The 16,437-nt window shown below is 49.6% G+C and overlaps 1 protein-coding gene and 1 non-coding gene across 5 annotated transcripts; both read right to left on the reverse strand.

Moving 5' to 3' along the window:
* Positions 1-8,014: 8,014 nt before the first annotated feature.
* Maged2 (MAGE family member D2) lies at positions 8,015-16,194 on the reverse strand. 4 transcript variants are annotated; one of them, XM_005358873.2, is made up of 13 exons: positions 16,129-16,194; positions 14,571-14,643; positions 13,710-14,201; positions 12,793-13,101; positions 12,614-12,677; positions 12,310-12,389; positions 11,746-11,840; positions 11,034-11,113; positions 10,900-10,942; positions 10,524-10,586; positions 9,167-9,281; positions 8,316-8,775; positions 8,015-8,150 (listed from the first exon to the last, which is right to left on the reverse strand). In XM_005358873.2, exons 2-12 carry the CDS (start codon positions 14,613-14,615, stop codon positions 8,323-8,325), a joined length of 1,839 nt encoding a protein of 612 aa, XP_005358930.1. In that variant the 5' UTR covers positions 14,616-14,643; positions 16,129-16,194; the 3' UTR covers positions 8,015-8,150; positions 8,316-8,322. The 4 variants fall into 4 exon arrangements, with proteins under 4 accessions (XP_005358930.1, XP_013206105.1, XP_005358931.1 ...); XM_013350651.1 differs by having other exon boundaries at positions 16,121-16,194; XM_005358874.3 differs by lacking the exon at positions 16,129-16,194 and adding an exon at positions 15,519-15,581.
* On the reverse strand, positions 9,454-9,580 carry LOC113457485. The gene has a single exon (XR_003378043.1). It is a non-coding gene; the product is annotated as a small nucleolar RNA SNORA11 (small nucleolar RNA).
* Positions 16,195-16,437: the final 243 nt, after the last annotated feature.

The following is a 16,437-nucleotide window of genomic DNA, read 5'->3' on the forward strand; positions in this document are numbered from 1 at the left end:
AGAAGCAGATGATGAGTAGTCAAGGATGTTGAGGAATCCCACCCAGGGCAGCAGTGAGCCTGAGCAAATCATTGCTCCTGTGTTCTGCGGGACTGGCTCAGGTAGTGTTAGAGAAAGGTGCTTGGTGCCCTGGACCCTTTCAGCAGGATGGGGTTGTGCTTGGAAGGAGGAAAGGCAGGAAAGGCCTCGGGAACTGACTTCTCAGTCACTGGCCAACCTCACCAGCAAGCCCGGGGTGGGGAAAGGGTGAGGTCTTGGGTCAGGGCTGCTGCCCTGCTCAGCTGTAACACCGGAGCTCCCCTCTCTCCAGGGGTGTACAGGCTCAGAGTTGACACACTTCCTGTGCAGGAAAGGGCCTCATGATGGGGAACAAGTTCAGAAGCCAACCACAGCAAGAAAGCCAAGGACAACAGGACAGTCTGGGAGCTACAGAAAGCATGGAAGGCCGAATACTCAGCAATGCCTTGCCTGCTTCTGAGCTGGCTAATGAAGGACACAGCTAGGGGCGTCCATTCAGACCCTGCTTCAAGTCTTCCAGTTTTGTGTCCCTGTGGCTTGCTTACTGGATTCCCAAGGAATGAAGTCACTCACCTTGTCCCTGATAACTGACTCTCAGAGGTACCTTGTAAAGCTCAGAGGGACATTTCCTCTAGCCCAGACCATGACTCTGACCCGAGTGAATATTTACCAAAGATCTCTGCATCTCCCGGGTCCAGGTACCTGCACGTCTCCAATGATGTCCTCCATGACCACATCATAGCGGACTGTGAAGTCAGTCATGATGCCTGAGCTGGAGAAGGCAGACTGGTCTGGCAGTGTTGCGTTCATAGGTCCTTGCCTCTGTATCCTGGTAGATGGGGGCATGTCACCCTCACCTGCATGGGCGTTGAGGTGGCATGGAGGGCTCAGTGGAGAGAAAGGCCATGGATGGGAACAGTGAGAGGGACAATGTGTGGGGAGTGTGGAGAGGCCATCCCTTGCTCCCGCAGCTGCTCCAATTGCCTAGCGTGCCCTTCCAGCTTGCCATTGCCACTCTGTCACAAGCCCTGAGGCCAGCTCCTGCCCTTCCCACTCATCACACCCTGCCTGCCAGACCCAGCCCTCCCTCAGCTCCAGCACTGAGGGGGAGGGTCTGTCCTTAACTCACAACCTCCATGCCTCACTTCGCACCCAACCCAAGTCCTGTCTCTGGAGGACTCTCTTGTCCCCAGCTCCACCAGGATCTCAGTGTCCTCCTCTAGAGGGACAGTGTAGTGGGTGGGGAGGACAGAGACAGACACAGTGGCAGGGCTGGGCTCCTCTCCTGTCCTTCCTGCTGTGAGACAGGGCAGGCTAGCAGGGATCTCCTCTGGGACACAATGGCCTGGCTCTTTTTCTCCCTCTGCCCCTGCCACCATGTGAATGAGAATCACCATGTGAATGAGCCTCCTAGGGTCTCCTGAAATCACTCCTGCCTTTTGCTTCTGGACATTCTCTGAACCAACTGCAAGATCAACTCCTCTGGAATTTTCTTTCAAGACAAGTGTCCATTTAGAAATGTCTACTTTTCTCCAGAAAATGGAGACTTGGGACTTCTGCCCCTCCTCCTTCCTGCTACAGCTGTCAGGAAGCTTAGGGGCAAACCGAGCCCCCATGCTCTGAGAAGCCTGCTCACATACATTCCCTGGGCTTCCTTCCTTCCAGGGCTCTTTGTTTTGTTTTATCCCCACAGGACTGCTTCTATCCTCTGTTTTAACCTTTAAGGAGAAGGGGGAGGGAGCTGCCATTTATAGCTGGGGCTTAAGCATTCAGGCTGCCAGACTCAGCTGGCCCATGGGCCCAGGTCCCTGATAGTGCCCTGTTTGCCCAGGGCCACTTGTTCCCTTTCTCCTCCACTTGTTCCTTTTCTGAGCTCCAGTCTCCTTAGGAACAGCATAGGGGGGACAGTAGCTCTTTGATCAGAAGGGGTTACTGGAGGGTCAGATGTGAGCTCATGGGCAAGACAGTTGGAAGTACACCTGGACCTCCTTGAGTGTCCAATGGAACTGAAGGATAGCAACACGGCCAGCATTCATTAAATCCCGTGGAGGGAGGATTGGCCCGCATTTTGCAGTGGGTCTTAGGGAGTAGCTCTGTGGGAGAATGCCCTCCTGCATCAACACGGCCCTAGGATGCATTCTCAGCCCTGGAAAATAAACCTCTTCTTGTGGTCTTGGGTCATAGTTGTCTCTTTCATTCGACAGATCAACAAACTGAAGCCTTGATCACATGGCTCTGTCTTATGACAAAGTCCATCTTGGCTTGGAACCCAACTTGCACCAAGTGCACCATGTTGTGTTTCTGGCTGAGCAGGCTCCCATCAGTCAGATCTGTGCTTAAAATCTTTGCCAGGGTAGCTAGCCTCTTGAATTATGTAATTTCCCTGTTTCTGTCTACTCAACTCGCAGGGAAATGCTTATATTGGTCTAGTGATACCCCAGTTTAGTTGAAAAATCAAGTTTCTTTGAAGTGGTTTTATATGGAAATTCTTAATACAGGTGCCCCCATGTTGTGGTTTAAGGTGTTCATGGGCTGGGCATTGGTGGCACATGCCTCTAATCCCTTTACTTGGGAGGCAGAGAAAAGCGGACCTCTGTGAGCTCAAGGCTGGTCTGTAGAGCGAGTTCCAGGACATGCTCCAAAGCTACACAAAGAAATCCTGTCTCGAAAAAACAAAAACAAAATATGTAGCTAAATAATAACACATGTTTAAAAAGCTGTTCCTAGTCATTGGTCATTACAGTGTTAGGAGTGCCATTGCAGGCTCCCATATACCTACTGCTTCTGCAAGACCTGTCTTATGGTGCTCCACGGCTTCACAAATCTGACTTCATCTCAAGCTCCATCACAGTGACCACCCTTCCCCTACTGGATGTTTCTCCCCATCATCCTCGCCACTTTGCCTTTAGGCCATGCCCAGCTTGCTGTCCTCTTTGGTCCCTCTGTTAGCTGAGAACTGTCAAGTACATAGATAAGTGACCTTTGGATCTCAGCCTGAATCCCTCTTCTTCATGACTCAGTGTTGATGCTGCCCCCTAACTCATTTGAGAAACCCCACTCTCCTCACCCTCCTTCTGCCTCTTGCTCACTCCATTCCTTCCAAGGCCCTGCTCCTGCTCCAAGATCTAGTCATTCAGGAAGTCCTCCCTATTCGTTCCTTATCCCAGAGGTCACTGGCCTTTGGACATCTCTTCCTGTTTTGTTCTGTTTCTGATTCTCTTATGTCATGAGTATCCCTTTCCCCCAGCCCAGTTCAGTAACATAAACTTTAGGTACTAGTTTCATAAAGACATTCATTTTTCAGCATCTGATCCTTTGCCTGGGCTTGTGAGGATACATATTGCTTGAAAAGCCTCTGTCTGTGTGGCACAGGTTGGGAATGGCTTGCAGGAAAGGCATTCGTTGCCCTTATTGTCTTTTATCAGACACCTATACGCAGTCATGGCACGATCAGCTTCCACGTGTGTGAGCCCACTTGGTTGACAATGGCAATGTGAACTGGGAATAACTGTCATCGTTTATGGAGGAGGAAGCTGAGCCACGGAGGAGCAGAGGGCAGCCCCAGGTCTCATGACCAGCACATGGCATCAGATGCAAGACTGAAAACCAAGGCTTCTTGCTTGACCTGGGCACTTCTGCTGGGTAGGTGGGAGATGTCCCGTCTTGAACTGCCCTCTGAAGCCCTGTCTATGCTAGCCTTCTGCATCTCCCACGCTGGAGGTCTCTCCCGGAGGTATCCTCTGACTTGATTCTCAGCTCTCCCACTCTCTAAAGCAGGTAAAGAAACAACTTGAGCCGGGCGGTGGTGGCGCACGCCTTTAATCCCAGCACTTGGGAGGCAGAGGCAGGCGGATCTCTGTGAGTTCGAGGCCAGCCTGGACTACAAGAGCTAGTTCCAGGACAGGAACCAAAAAGCTAGAGAAACCCTGTCTCGAAAAAAAAAAAAAAAGAAACACCTTGATGCATCAGTCTACCTCTCCTGGTCTCTTCACTGGAGCCAACCCTGCCATGCCTATGCAACTCATTCTTCCGTTTGATGGCTGGCCATGTCCATATGAGTATATGAGTACCTCTTGTACACACAAATGTGTGAATGTGTGTACACACCAGACCTAAACCTTCAATTTACACTCCTCAGCACAGTGTACCAGGCCTGCTTTCTGTCTTTCATGTATGTGGAATGGGCATCCATGTCCATTCACATGTGTGGCGGTGCATGTGTGGGGGCCAGAGGTTGATGGCAGGTGTGTTCTTCAATTGCTCTCTCCTTTATTTACTGCTCCAGGTCTCTTCCTGAACCCAGCGTTTACCGATTCAGCTAGATGGCCAGCTCACCCAGAGGATCTTCTGTGTCTGCCTCTTGAAGCATCGGGGTTACAGGCGGGTTCTCATACCCATTAGGGTTTTTGTGTGGACGTTAAGGCTCCTAAGTGAAGATCTCACACTTAGACAGTAAGCGCTTTACCCACAGAGCCATTCCCACTGCCCCTCATTTCAAAAGCCAATCATCTTCATCTGTAGAGTTCTCAGATAAGCAGTGCTGACTGTGACTCTACTACACAAATAAGTGCCTGTGTGTATTTGTGCAGATGTTCCTCGCACATGCCACCTTTGCTTAATAATACCCTGTACACAGGAGAGCAGATCCCCCTCTGGGCTCCCAGAATTCATGCTCTCTTCACATAACTGTTCTGTTTGAACTTAACCTGAAAATTACCTAACCAACTTAAATGACTGGATCCTAGTATATTTCAAATGCCTAATGCAGGGGCCCCCAAGTGACCATGCACTATAGACAGCACATACAAATTTTGTTCTGTAATCCATCAAACATAAATGTGGCAGGCAGTGACCGTGACCAGAGAGGAGTGGCGCATATGGGAGTGGAGTAGGCCCTGAATGTGCTTGTGGATTACACTAGGCTCATGCTTTCCTGTTAACACCTACGTGTGCCCTTCATTGTGTAGCTCACCCCTAGGGCCTAGTTCAGAACTCCTGACAACTAACTTCCAGGAGAAAAGAAGCTGGGAACATGGTTTGTAGATGAAGCATGACACGGAGGACCCAGCTGGGGTTTGAGCTGTCACAGCCCTGCTCAATGTGACCCTGCTAGGAAGCACAAAGGAGCAATCCGTCTGGGGAACGCACATCTGCCTGGTCTCTTTATCTGGAAAGTACCCTGTCACCCCAACACTTTAGAGGGTGTCAGAGGCAAAAAGTATACGGAATTTAAGACCAGTCTAAGCTACATAGGGGTGATCGAGGCCATCCTGGGCTACTTGAGATGCCATCTCAAAAACTAACACAAAACAAATAAGAAAGCAACCTGGTCAGACACCCTAATCAATGACAGTTGAGTCAGGCTAGAGGGCCAGAAAATAGGGAGAATATTGGGAGAACCAACCGTGATGGTGATATTGGAACAGAATACTTCAAGGGCACACGTTGTGTACCAGGCAGAGTTCTAACTGCTTCGCCTGTCGATCTTTTGAGTAGTAAGCGGACAACTCTCTCAAAACAGGCTGTGTGGGAATATTGATGTCCTACCAACTTACAAACAGCTCTCTTCATACAACTCCGTGCTTGTTCATCAACTAGTGTACAAATTGCCCCAGTGCAACAATAGTTGTTATGTATAATTTCTCTACGAGTTGTCACTCACGTTTACTTTTTCGCTTAAAACATTTATCTAATCATCTTTAACCTTCTGTTGGATTTTTTTAAGTGGCGCTTGGGGTTGAAGCAAAGGCCTTGTAGCTTTTGCTACAACGGTAGGCAAGCACTCTGCCCACTGAGCTACATTCTCTCCTCTTCTCACTTCTTATTGAAGACAGGTTCTCAGTAATTTGCCCAGGCTGGCCGTGAACTCACTCTGTAAACCAGGCAGCTCTTGAACTTACAGTCCTCCTACCTCAGACTCCTAAGCTGGGACTGCAGGCCATGCTTACTTTTTCTTTATACATGAATCATAATTATGTCACAATATTACAATCCACTATCAATATCTGCAGGCTTTTTAGAAGGTGAAATTGTTCAAAGAGCTCTTCCTACTCCTAGCCAGGGAGAAAATACAGGATGTAATGTAGAATTTGGATTTAACTAATGATGCCCTAAAGGAAGGACTAGAAACTGTAGTGTCCACTTCTTACAATAATGGCATCTAGGCTGAAAAGGTGGCCGAAACAAGGTCTTTTGTCATTTTCTCTGCCATATCCTCTTCCATGCTAGAACCTTGCTTGCCAGGGATGATGGTTTTTCTTCCTATCCCATCTGCCTTCAAGGCCTGACATTTGGAAAAGAGCCAACCCTAAGTTTCCTGAGAAGTGGGGAACCCTACAAGCCCAGTACCCTGTGGAGGACACATAGCAAGGGAAGATTCTTCACACTCACTCAGTTATAGCTTTGTCAAGTTCTTTAAAGTCCAGTCTTATTAGACCCATAGTCCTCGAGTTCTCCAGTGCTCCCATTATCTGCTAGTCCCCATTTTTACATATGAAAGAACTTTGACACGGTATCCACTGACTCCTTCCTTGGATGCCAAGGCTGACTCCAACTACAGATCATAGGTACCATCTAGCCTTCTGAGAAGACCATGGCTTGTACCCCAATAGAAGGACCTGCTTCTAGTGAAGACCTCCCCGGGAGTGAAAGTAGATCTGAAGTGATGGCCATATAGGTAAGACTGGTTCCTCTCTGCTTGGTGTTTTGTAGTTGGTTTCTTTTCCCCCAATCATTTTCCCTAAGCAATAAATGTTGCTTTAATTTTATGTAGAATGGAAGAGGTGACGATTACAAGGGCCCCCTTACCCACAAGAGTTTCTCAGTGACTGAGGATCTATTATAGGAATTAGAGATGGTAAGTTTTCCCACAAAGAAAAGGGCAAGACTCTTCCCACATTCACTCAAGTCAATCTCCACTAGCCCTTAGTGAGCAATGGCAGAGACCACCTTTAATCACAGGAGAGGATTTTGGGTTCCCTGGTTCATAGTGGTCCCCTTCATCTGCACTCTTGCTACTCTACAGATGATTTGACTCCCATATGGATAGCTCAACTAATATCCTGGCCTCCAAGTCATCATATTCTTGCATACAACTATCCTGTGTGACTAAGCTAAAGTTCTCTCCATACTCTCCCCCCCCCCAACACCTAGAATGCCATCAGACATACAGCAGCCACCATGGATGTTTATTTAGCTTGGTGCTCCATTCTTGGACTTAAGATTCCTAATCATAGACCCCCCCCCCCGACACACTGGTCCTTTTCTACCTCATATACTCATCTGTCTCCACATCTGTCTGGCTCCCACTGTCTAGCCTCCTCTGTCAGTCTTTGTAAGTAAGTAAGTCAAGCACCAGAACACAGTAGCTAAGATGTAGATTCACACTCCCTTTGGTCCTGTGTTCTTATTCTAAAGCTGAATGACAAAACCCAACCCCTGGAGTAAACCAATACTTGTTTTCTATACCTGAAATGTCAGTCACACTGTTGTGTCTCTGCTGCTTCCCTGTCCCAATCCTGAGCTCTATGCACTATTAGGATCTTCCCATTCCTCAGCATCTCCTCTCTTAACTCCTGTCTAGACAGTGTACTCTCCCAGACTTCCCAGCGATCCAGGTCTTTCATCTTCTTGGGGACTGGGATGCATGGATCAGTGTTCAACTTTTTCCTCTCCACTGGCTCCTAGCCCACTATATTACACTCTTCTTCCCCAAGAAAACAGTCTTTCATTTGGGTCTCTGTAACCACTCACCTTCTCTACAGTTTTCAGTCACATTCCTCAAAAGAAGAGTCAGGCCTCTTTTTGAAACAGCATCTTCTGGAACCCCAAGCCCCATGACTCTACACCACAAAAATCCTACCTACTTTGGGGAGAGAAACGCCTGACCTACTCCAGAGAGATGTGCTAATTCTCATTCTCAGGAGTCCAACCACTGAGATGGAAACGTTGCCAATTGTTTTTAGGATGTGACAGTATACCAAAAAAGGCAATAAACTGAGAAATGGCAAATAGATTTAATATAGAGTGTCAACTTCAAACGATTAATAGTAGCTGCCTAGAGTGCGGTGTTAAGTAGGTTTCTGAGAGCACACCCTGGCTTGAGAAGAAGATGCTGTGATTACGAGCAATATCTGCAAACACAAGTAGAGGAAAATCAGTCGACATCTAGCAAACAGGACCCAGGAAAATCACAGCAGTGTCTTTGCACATGTTTCATGCTTATCTCCAACCCAGGACTCAGCTCTCCATCCCACTCCCATGAGCCCCAGGTACTTCACTGGCACCATGACAGATACCTGCAGCTCACTTGTAGGAGAAACCACAGGCACCAGAGCTGCTGCTGGTACTGGCCCCAGCTCCACTAAGGCCAGCGAAGAGCCCAAATGTGAGAGTGGCAGTCAAATTGGAGCTGGTACTGAAGCCACCACTGGCACCAGCACTGGCACTGGCACTGGCGCCAGTACCAACACTGGTACCGGTACTGGCACCAGCACTGGCACCACCACTTTCTTGGGCTTGGGCTTTGGCTTTAGTTCCAGCTCCTGCCTGGATCCGGGCCTTTGCCCACGGTCCAATATCAGCTTCGTCCCAGTTGCAGGGCCCAGCGGCATTCTCAGAGCCGAGCCCAATGCCCATCTGAGCTCTAATCTCAGCTCTGGCCTTGGCTTCTGCAGCAGCCTCAGCTGCAGCCTTCAAATCTGCTTCCATCGCCTCTCGGTACTGAGCTGCCCATTCCTTAGGATCCTTCTTCTGCACCTGAAGTGGAAATAATAACCCTTAGAAAGTTCACAATCAGAGAGCTGAGCATCTGCTGTTTGCAAGGCACCATACTATACAGTGTATGTCATGTATCAATACGGTTAGTGCTATCGTAATCTTGCACCACCTGTTTTATCCCTTCATCGACTCTTAATTGGCTCTATGATATGGCTATATCACCTGCCAACTTCTCTGAGGCTGTTTTCACATGTTATCACAAAGTCGTACCAGTTGTGAGGATTAGATGATACAGTACTTGTCAGTGTTTGATAACTCAGAAGCTTTAAAATGCCCAGATAAGAATATTGGGACACTCTGAACACAGAACACCCCATCCCAGAGCACCCTATAACCTTCACACACCAAGTACAAATGGCTCCCCAATTACCTTACAAGCAAACTTGAGAACTTTCATCTTGCTGGTTTCATAGTAGGAGCGTAGGCCCCAGAAGAACTCATATTCAGGAGGATTGCTGTTGGGTACTTGGGCGTAGTCCAGGTACCTATAAAAGAGAGATTCAAAATCTATTTCGAGGGTCAAATGTGAACCACTTCTGAGTGGACTAGATGGGCTGCAAATACACATATTCCCAACTAAATACTTCAGGCCTTCCCCAATACTGAACCGCGTCCTATTGGTAATGCCCAGAACTCATGTGGAAGAATTGGGGAGAAACATGTAGGGCACTTGCTCGCAGGAGAACAAAGTGTTGTGCTCCTTGTCACAATGGCCCAAGATTTCTGTTGGGTGTGTTGTAAACAGAGAGGCCATTCTTCAGGGTCCCTGCTCTGAGCACACCACACTGCAAGGATTTGGAAGGAAGACTAGCCAAGCTCTGGAAAGATACGCTATTTAAAAAAATGACTGGCCAGGCACAGTGGCGCAGGCCTTTAATTCCAGTTCTCAGGAGGCTGAAGCAGGATGATCAGGGGTTAATGGTCATCCTTGGAAACATAAGTTTGAGGCCAGTTTGGAGTATATGAGGAGAAAGAGAGAGAGAACTGTTCTTGATTGACTTCCTTTAGTCTCTGTCTCTCGTTTCCCTGTCTCTCTGTCTCTCTTTGTCTCTCTCCCCCCCACGTGCATGTGTGTGTGTGTGTGTGTGTGTGTGTGTGTGTGTGTGTGTGTGTGTGTGCATGCTCATGCTTCTAAACACACCTGTTTCTCTATGTGAGCGCATGCATAGTCTTCTCTGACACCCAATGATATAAGGTAAGCTTCTACTTACAAATTTAACAGGTTAGGACTCCAGACCCAAGTGAGCCTTTTAAAAATCACCTGTGGGCCATGCTCAACCATCCCCTCTTAGGGATCAAATCCCTCACCTGTGAATGGTACACAGTAATGTAAATGAAATCAAAAGCACAAGTCAGTACCCAGCACTGTCCTGGGTTGCTTAAGGGTACCACTTGAGGCCATTTTAATGGAAATTAATTTTTATGAAGCATTACTTAGCAGAGTAAAAGAAGCCATGTTCTAAACACAATTTTTATTTGCTACCTGTGTAACCAACCCTGAGCAAATGACTTTAATTCATTAAGACTGTTTCCATCTCCCTCACAGAGTTGTTCTGAAGCCACATTTGAAACCGAAATCTGTGACCACTCCCAGAAATAATCTGTCAATAGCGTATACACATGCACACATTCAGACCGCAAACACATGCACAGACTTGCAGGTACACATCCATTATCAAGAGAGACCAAATGCATGGAACACACCAACACCGGCCATAGGCACTTACTTCTGCTTCACAAACTCATCGGTAATGAGTTTCTTCACATCCCCAAAGAGTGAGTGATGGATGCTGAGAACATAGAAAGCTGAATGAACAAATTAATATATTCAGATCTGTTACACTTCCCAGGTACTGGCAGAGGTATTCTCATGAGAGAAAACAGATTTATAGTGCAGGGAAAGCTCAAGAGATGGTAAGAAGGTGAGGAGAGATGAGAGATACTTCCCCATCCATACAGGTCAGAACTCTGGGCCCACTACCCAGTCTAATATTCACCCCCACCCCACGCTCCTCCAGACCACCAGGTTGATGCAATCCTGGGACCGTCCTCTCTTGCCAAAAGACAACACGCACAGCAAGCGCTGAGAGAGCCCAATCATACCCAGGACGCAGCCCCAGCTTGCGCAGCACCTCCCAGATGACAGCTGCAAGAGGAGGTAAGGAGACAAGGACAGAAAATGAGCACCTGGAATTCAGACAACAGCCACCTATTCAGCTGCATGCCCAGCCACTCACCCTCACTGGACCGATTTCCATTCATGAAGATGATGCTAAGAAGCACCATAAGGAGACCCAGCTTAGGTGAGTCCTTGGTTCTAAGACAGAGAAAGTTTAGGATCATAAGTCATCACCTATACAACACAGCTCATTAGGCCAGCCTCTCCTAGATTCCCCAGATACTGAGAATTCAGCCTACTCTATTGTCCCAGCTATCAATGACCCAAGGGAAGGTGCTTTCACTCTGGAGCCAAGGTCTCCAGTAAAATGGGAAACCATATACTATCCCTACCCAAGGTTAGCAGGACATGGAAGAAGCCCTGTCCACCACATGGAAGCTCAGCCAACAGGAGTCTTTTCTTTCTCTCCCAATTTCCCTGGCCCTGAGAAGTTCTAGATGGAACCCTAGTGACACTCCTGCTCTCAAGCATCATGGTCCACCCAGAAGTCCCTCCCCCCTTTGAGGGACTTCCACAGCCAGGCCAGGCACTCCAAAGAAGAGATAAGTAACAATAGGCTGACTTCCTGGGAGCTTGTTAGCAAGCAAACCTGACAGCAGCAATGGCCACTCCAGGCTCTGAAACCCTTCTGCCAGTTATAATCTGACACCACTACTGCTCACAGGGATCCAGCCATGTGTGGAGCTGGGACACGGGCGTTTAGACCACCTTTCCTGAGCTTCTAAGAGGAAGCAGAAGCCCCTTCCCACCCTGGCACTGTCCCAGCTTACGTTCCCAGTATGCCTGCATCAGTGGGCTCTAAGGTACTGAGAAGAATATATAAGTGGTCACTCTTGTCGATTTCCTTCAGTTGAATTCCAAATACCTGTGGATGAGAAGAATAGCTTATAAACTCACAGCATTCAACTTTCCAGGCACCCTGTAGCTCCTCATCATAGCTAAAGTGCTTTGGTGTGAGAGAAAAATGAATGGAATATTGTATATAAAGCATATCGTGAAGTACACATTAAACATATAACAGATATAGTGTAATCATCCATAGTGTCTGTGGGCATTTGGGGAGACAGAGAGGTGAGCAACCGCAATACATGAGATGGTGTATCCAGCAGCAGACAGAAGCCAGAGCTCAGCTGCATAGCTTTAGTACCAGCTCTGTTTCCACCAGTGACTTGTGATCAGTGGCTGCCCCTCCCTAGGCCACTGTGTGCTCATTTGCATGGTGATGGCAATGTATTCGGTCTCTGTGCTCCCCCCCCCCCCCAGGAGGGTGATAATATACCTTTCCTCTGTTTAAGGTTTCCCCAGTGCACCCACCCCCAGGGCTGCCACTTCACCTTCTCCAAGGAATAGCCTGCTCGCTCTATGATTTCAGGGTATACATCAGTATACTCTTTTATGATGTCCTTCAGCATATCTGCAAAAGGAGAGTGCTATAAGCATCTGCGTTGTAGCGATACCAGGTGACCCTCAGGTCCAACCTACAGACCCTTTGTTGTGCACGCCATGGGTGGGGCTTATCACTAAAGACATCAGTACTGGGAGAACTTTGAAAGAAGAGACAGAAAAGAAAAGGGAAGGATGTCCCCAGCACATTGCAGGGGAGGCAGAGCTCAGGCAAGGCAAAGTGTAGGACTCTACCTGAGCGCCTGATGGGAATCTTTGTCTGATCTTTAGCCAACAGGTACTTCACCAAATCATTTGCCTAAAAGAGAAGCAAATGGTGAGAAGCCTAAAAACTCCGCAGAGAACTTCAAAGCATAACAGAGATGTCGGCTGAGGCAGTGGGAAAGCCAGCATGTAGAGGGTGGAGTCCATACCCTTCCCTGTAAAAGGGCCACATCTCTAGGTGGGGGTGCTTCGGGTTCTTGGGATGACTGCAGCTTGGCAGCTCTTCTTCGGGCCTTGCCTCTCCGGGCTCTGGGTGACCTCAGAGAAAGTAAAGCTCTCCGAGCCCAAGCAGCCAACCGAGTCCTTGATGCTCTGCGGGCCCAAAAGGCTATGGGTCCCCTTGAAGCTCTGCGAGCCATGGAGGCCATGAGGGCCTTTGAGACCCTCCGACCACCTGTGGTCTCCGAAGCCTGACTCTGGTCACTGTTGCCGTCCTCTTCCCCATCCAGGTGTTTGGCCTGCATCAACAGAGAGGAGGGCCAACATCAGCAAGTGAAGCAGGTGGTTCTTTCTTCTAACTCAGTCTCTCTGGAAATCACCCCTGAACCCCATCTCTTCCGGGATGTATTCCCGAACCCTGCCCTTTGTAGTAATAGTCTGCCTCACTGGACCCCAGCCATCCTGAGTCATGGGTTTATCACTGAGTACCAGTTGGCAATTTCCTCCCTGAGGGGATCAGGAACAACTCAGAAATAAGGCGCGAGGCTTTTCTTCTTCCTATGCCCACCACTGACTCTGCTTATAGCACCCTGGACTAGTCCGCTCTCTGGACATCAGTTTCCTTCTCTGGAGAAGAAACCCAGACTAGTTACTTTCAGACAGGAGACTACACATACGCATATGTCCAGCTCCAGGCCGAAAGTGGACAGCTACTGTGCACATATAAACTGCACACAGTCAGATCGCACCTCACACCCCACCAGCCTGAGAGTTCTGCGGATTTAAGAGCTACAGCACATACCTCTGAGTGTTCCCTGTGTCTTTCATGAGCAGGAATCTCTTAAATGTTTGCAGAGCAAATCAACCAAATGTGGAGAAACAAGGGCGGTTATGGCAGAGGTCTTACCTTTTGGGTATTCTTGGCTTTGACCTTGGGCCGAGTATCCTGGTTCTCCTGAACCTGGACAGCTGCACCCTCAGGCTCCGGTTCATCTCCTCCAGCCTGAGAGGCAGCAGCCTCAGTCTCAGGGTCCTTTGTATTGACCTTCGGATCAGTAACACAGCTGACCTTTTTGGTCTGGGTTTCAGGCACCGTGGTAGCCTGCAGGTCAGCCTTCTGCGTCTTGGTGTCAGCCGCTGGGCTCTTCTTTTCAGATGCGAGAACCTGGGTATCAGTCTGCTGTGTGGTAGGTGAGGCCTGGGTGACAGCTGCCTCAGAAGCCTCTGGGGCCTTTGAGACCTCTGTGGCCTTCGGGTTCCCAGAGGCTTTGGGGTCCTTTGGAGCCTCTGAGACCTCTGCTGTCTTTTCAGCCTTTGGTGTCTCTGAGACCTCCAAGTTCTGGGTCACGGTCAACAGGTCCTGCATCATGGAGCCGCTGTCCTTTTCTGAAGCTTTACCCTGCAAGGGAAAGCAGGGAGGAAGTTCACTGACCTTCTCCCCACTCTCAACTATGAAAATGGTCCCCAAATTTGGAGGCAATACTTCTCTGACCTGTAAAGACTCCTACCCGCAGTGTGCTCTGATCACCTCATCCTAAAAAGGCCTCCCCTTCCCCTTAGTCAAAAGTAATGACAGAACAAGGGCCCGCCCACCCTCTCCCCCTTCCTCCTGTCCTTCTGGCTTCCCCTCCACTGGGGAGAGGGGATGCACCCCGGCGAAGAAGTGGGTGGAGAATGACAATGATGGGAGGAGAAGCGCCAAGGGTTTGGAGCAGAAGCGGCTGGAAAGGCAAAGCAGAAAGAAAGAGGGGACAATTATCGGTCTTACCTGAAAGCGAGTTGGACCTGCACCACTCTCGCTTGTTTCAGACATGTCTCAAGTTCACTTGGCAAAGCTGAGTCTGAAGAGAAGGCCTGGGTCAAGTGGGGAGCCCGCTGAACGTCGTATCCCCTGCTCTGCCTAGAAGCTGATCCTCACTTTCTCTAGGGCCCCAATGCCCAGCCCCTCCCCGAGCCCCAACCAGTATGCTCTCAGACACAGAAATTCAGTCTCTAGGTCTCAGTTCTCTGCAGCCGCACCCTCCCCTCCTCCAGGAAGATGTGCCAGCGCGGCAGCTCTGAGGACCCCGCCCCCTTTTCCCAGCGCACCCCCCCACCAGCCGCAGGCCAGGAATGCGCATGCGCGTCTGTTGCAGCGCCCTTTCAACCCCGCCTGCTTTCCCAGTACAAACCCGTTCTTTGAAGTCCACCGTGCACATGCGCATTCAGCAGCTGGCCCTGTCTCCCTGCGAGCACTTCTCAACACGCCCCTTTCTAGCTATACATAAAGCGCCTGCGCAGTGGCCACGGTCTCAGTCCAGCACCCAGCCCCTACACACGCCCCTTTCTAGGTCCGCAATGCTGTTCGGCCCCGCCCCCTCCCCAACAAGTCTTCCTTCCAAATTGTCGCAGTGTCTGGTGGTCCCAGCCCCTCCCCTACTCACATCCACCCTATCAATTTCACAGAGCCTCCAGGTCCCGCCCTTTATCCTAACACGCCCCCCTCCAAACGGTAAAACCCAAATTGGTTTGGCTCCTTCCCTGTAACACCCCCTCCTCAACTCAGGACTGAACAAGTGATTCCATCTTGGGCCCAGCCAAACAGGGTCCAGTCCCCTCCCTTCCTAGATGGATGGATTCGGTAAGATTTGGCTCTTAACGCAAGTTTTCTCCAGATCCCAGAGGGTGGGGCCGACCCCTAACAGGCTCTCATCCAACGCTGGGGCCCATGGCTCACCTCCTCCTCCAATTCCCAAGTGCATCCACTCTCTCCAAGCCCCTCCAAAACTCAGATACTGCCCTCCCCACTAAAGGCCGGAAGTGGTCCCGCCCCTTTCCGCCTCCCTAGGGGGCCTCCGTCCCAGCCCGTCTGCCCTTCCCCCCCATCACTTCTTATTCCCCCCCCCCTGCTTATTCACTCTGCCTGACTCCGGACTCGCTATTTCCCATCGCATTTCCTATTTACTCTAGAAAAATCTCTTCCCATTCCTTACATCCTCCTCTGTATTACCTATGCACACCCCCCCAAATGTTCCTTAACCCGTCTCTGCATACCCCTATTCTCTCTGGATCTCCTCTTCCCCCTCACATTGCCCCGTATTCCTCGTTCTCCTCCCAACATGCACAGTTCCCCCTTTTCTCTCCTCCACCTCTGCCAGTCTCTGCTGTCCAGTCCAAACACAGACTACTACTTTCTTGGTCGTTCTCTTTTCCCACACCGCATTAAATGCAGTACCTCTGCTCCAGCTACAGTAGTGAAATAAGAATTGTCCACCTGCCCAGCTGTAGCTTTCAGAGGGTTAGAACCACTGTCTGGTCTCCAGGAAAGTCCAGTCTTACCCGCTCACCTTGTCCTCTAGGGAGTCTGGGATGCGTGTGACTGCTCTCAGTCCCTCTCGAGAAGTCTCAGCCTCCTGTACTAGAGCTGCAGACAGCCCAGCCCAGCCCAGCCCCTTTCCGCAGCCCCCTACCCCCGCCCCCCTTCCTCGGGGGTGGGGCAATGGGGCCCTGCTCAATGCTGTCTGACGCCAAAGCCCATGTTTGTGCCTCTGTACCAGACTCAGTCTGAAGCCCTTCCAACCCAAACTGCCCCACGAAAAAGATTCATTCATTGAATTTATTTATTTTATATCGTTGTTTTTTCTTACAACAAGTAG

Source organism: Microtus ochrogaster, chromosome X (assembly GCF_000317375.1).
Source record: "Microtus ochrogaster isolate Prairie Vole_2 chromosome X, MicOch1.0, whole genome shotgun sequence".
NCBI classification, from domain to species: Eukaryota; Metazoa; Chordata; class Mammalia; order Rodentia; family Cricetidae; genus Microtus; species Microtus ochrogaster.

Excerpts from the sequence above, each read along its gene's own strand:
- Maged2 (XM_005358873.2), bottom strand. The coding sequence starts at position 14,615 with ATGTCTGAAACAAGCGAGAGTGGTGCAGGTCCAACTCGCTTTCAG. Across the intron at positions 14,202-14,570 it reads CAGGTCCAACTCGCTTTCAG|GGTAAAGCTTCAGAAAAGGA; the intron begins GTAAGACCGATA and ends TTTCCCTTGCAG. Across the intron at positions 12,390-12,613 it reads GATTCCCATCAGGCGCTCAG|ATATGCTGAAGGACATCATA; the intron begins GTAGAGTCCTAC and ends CTCCTTTTGCAG.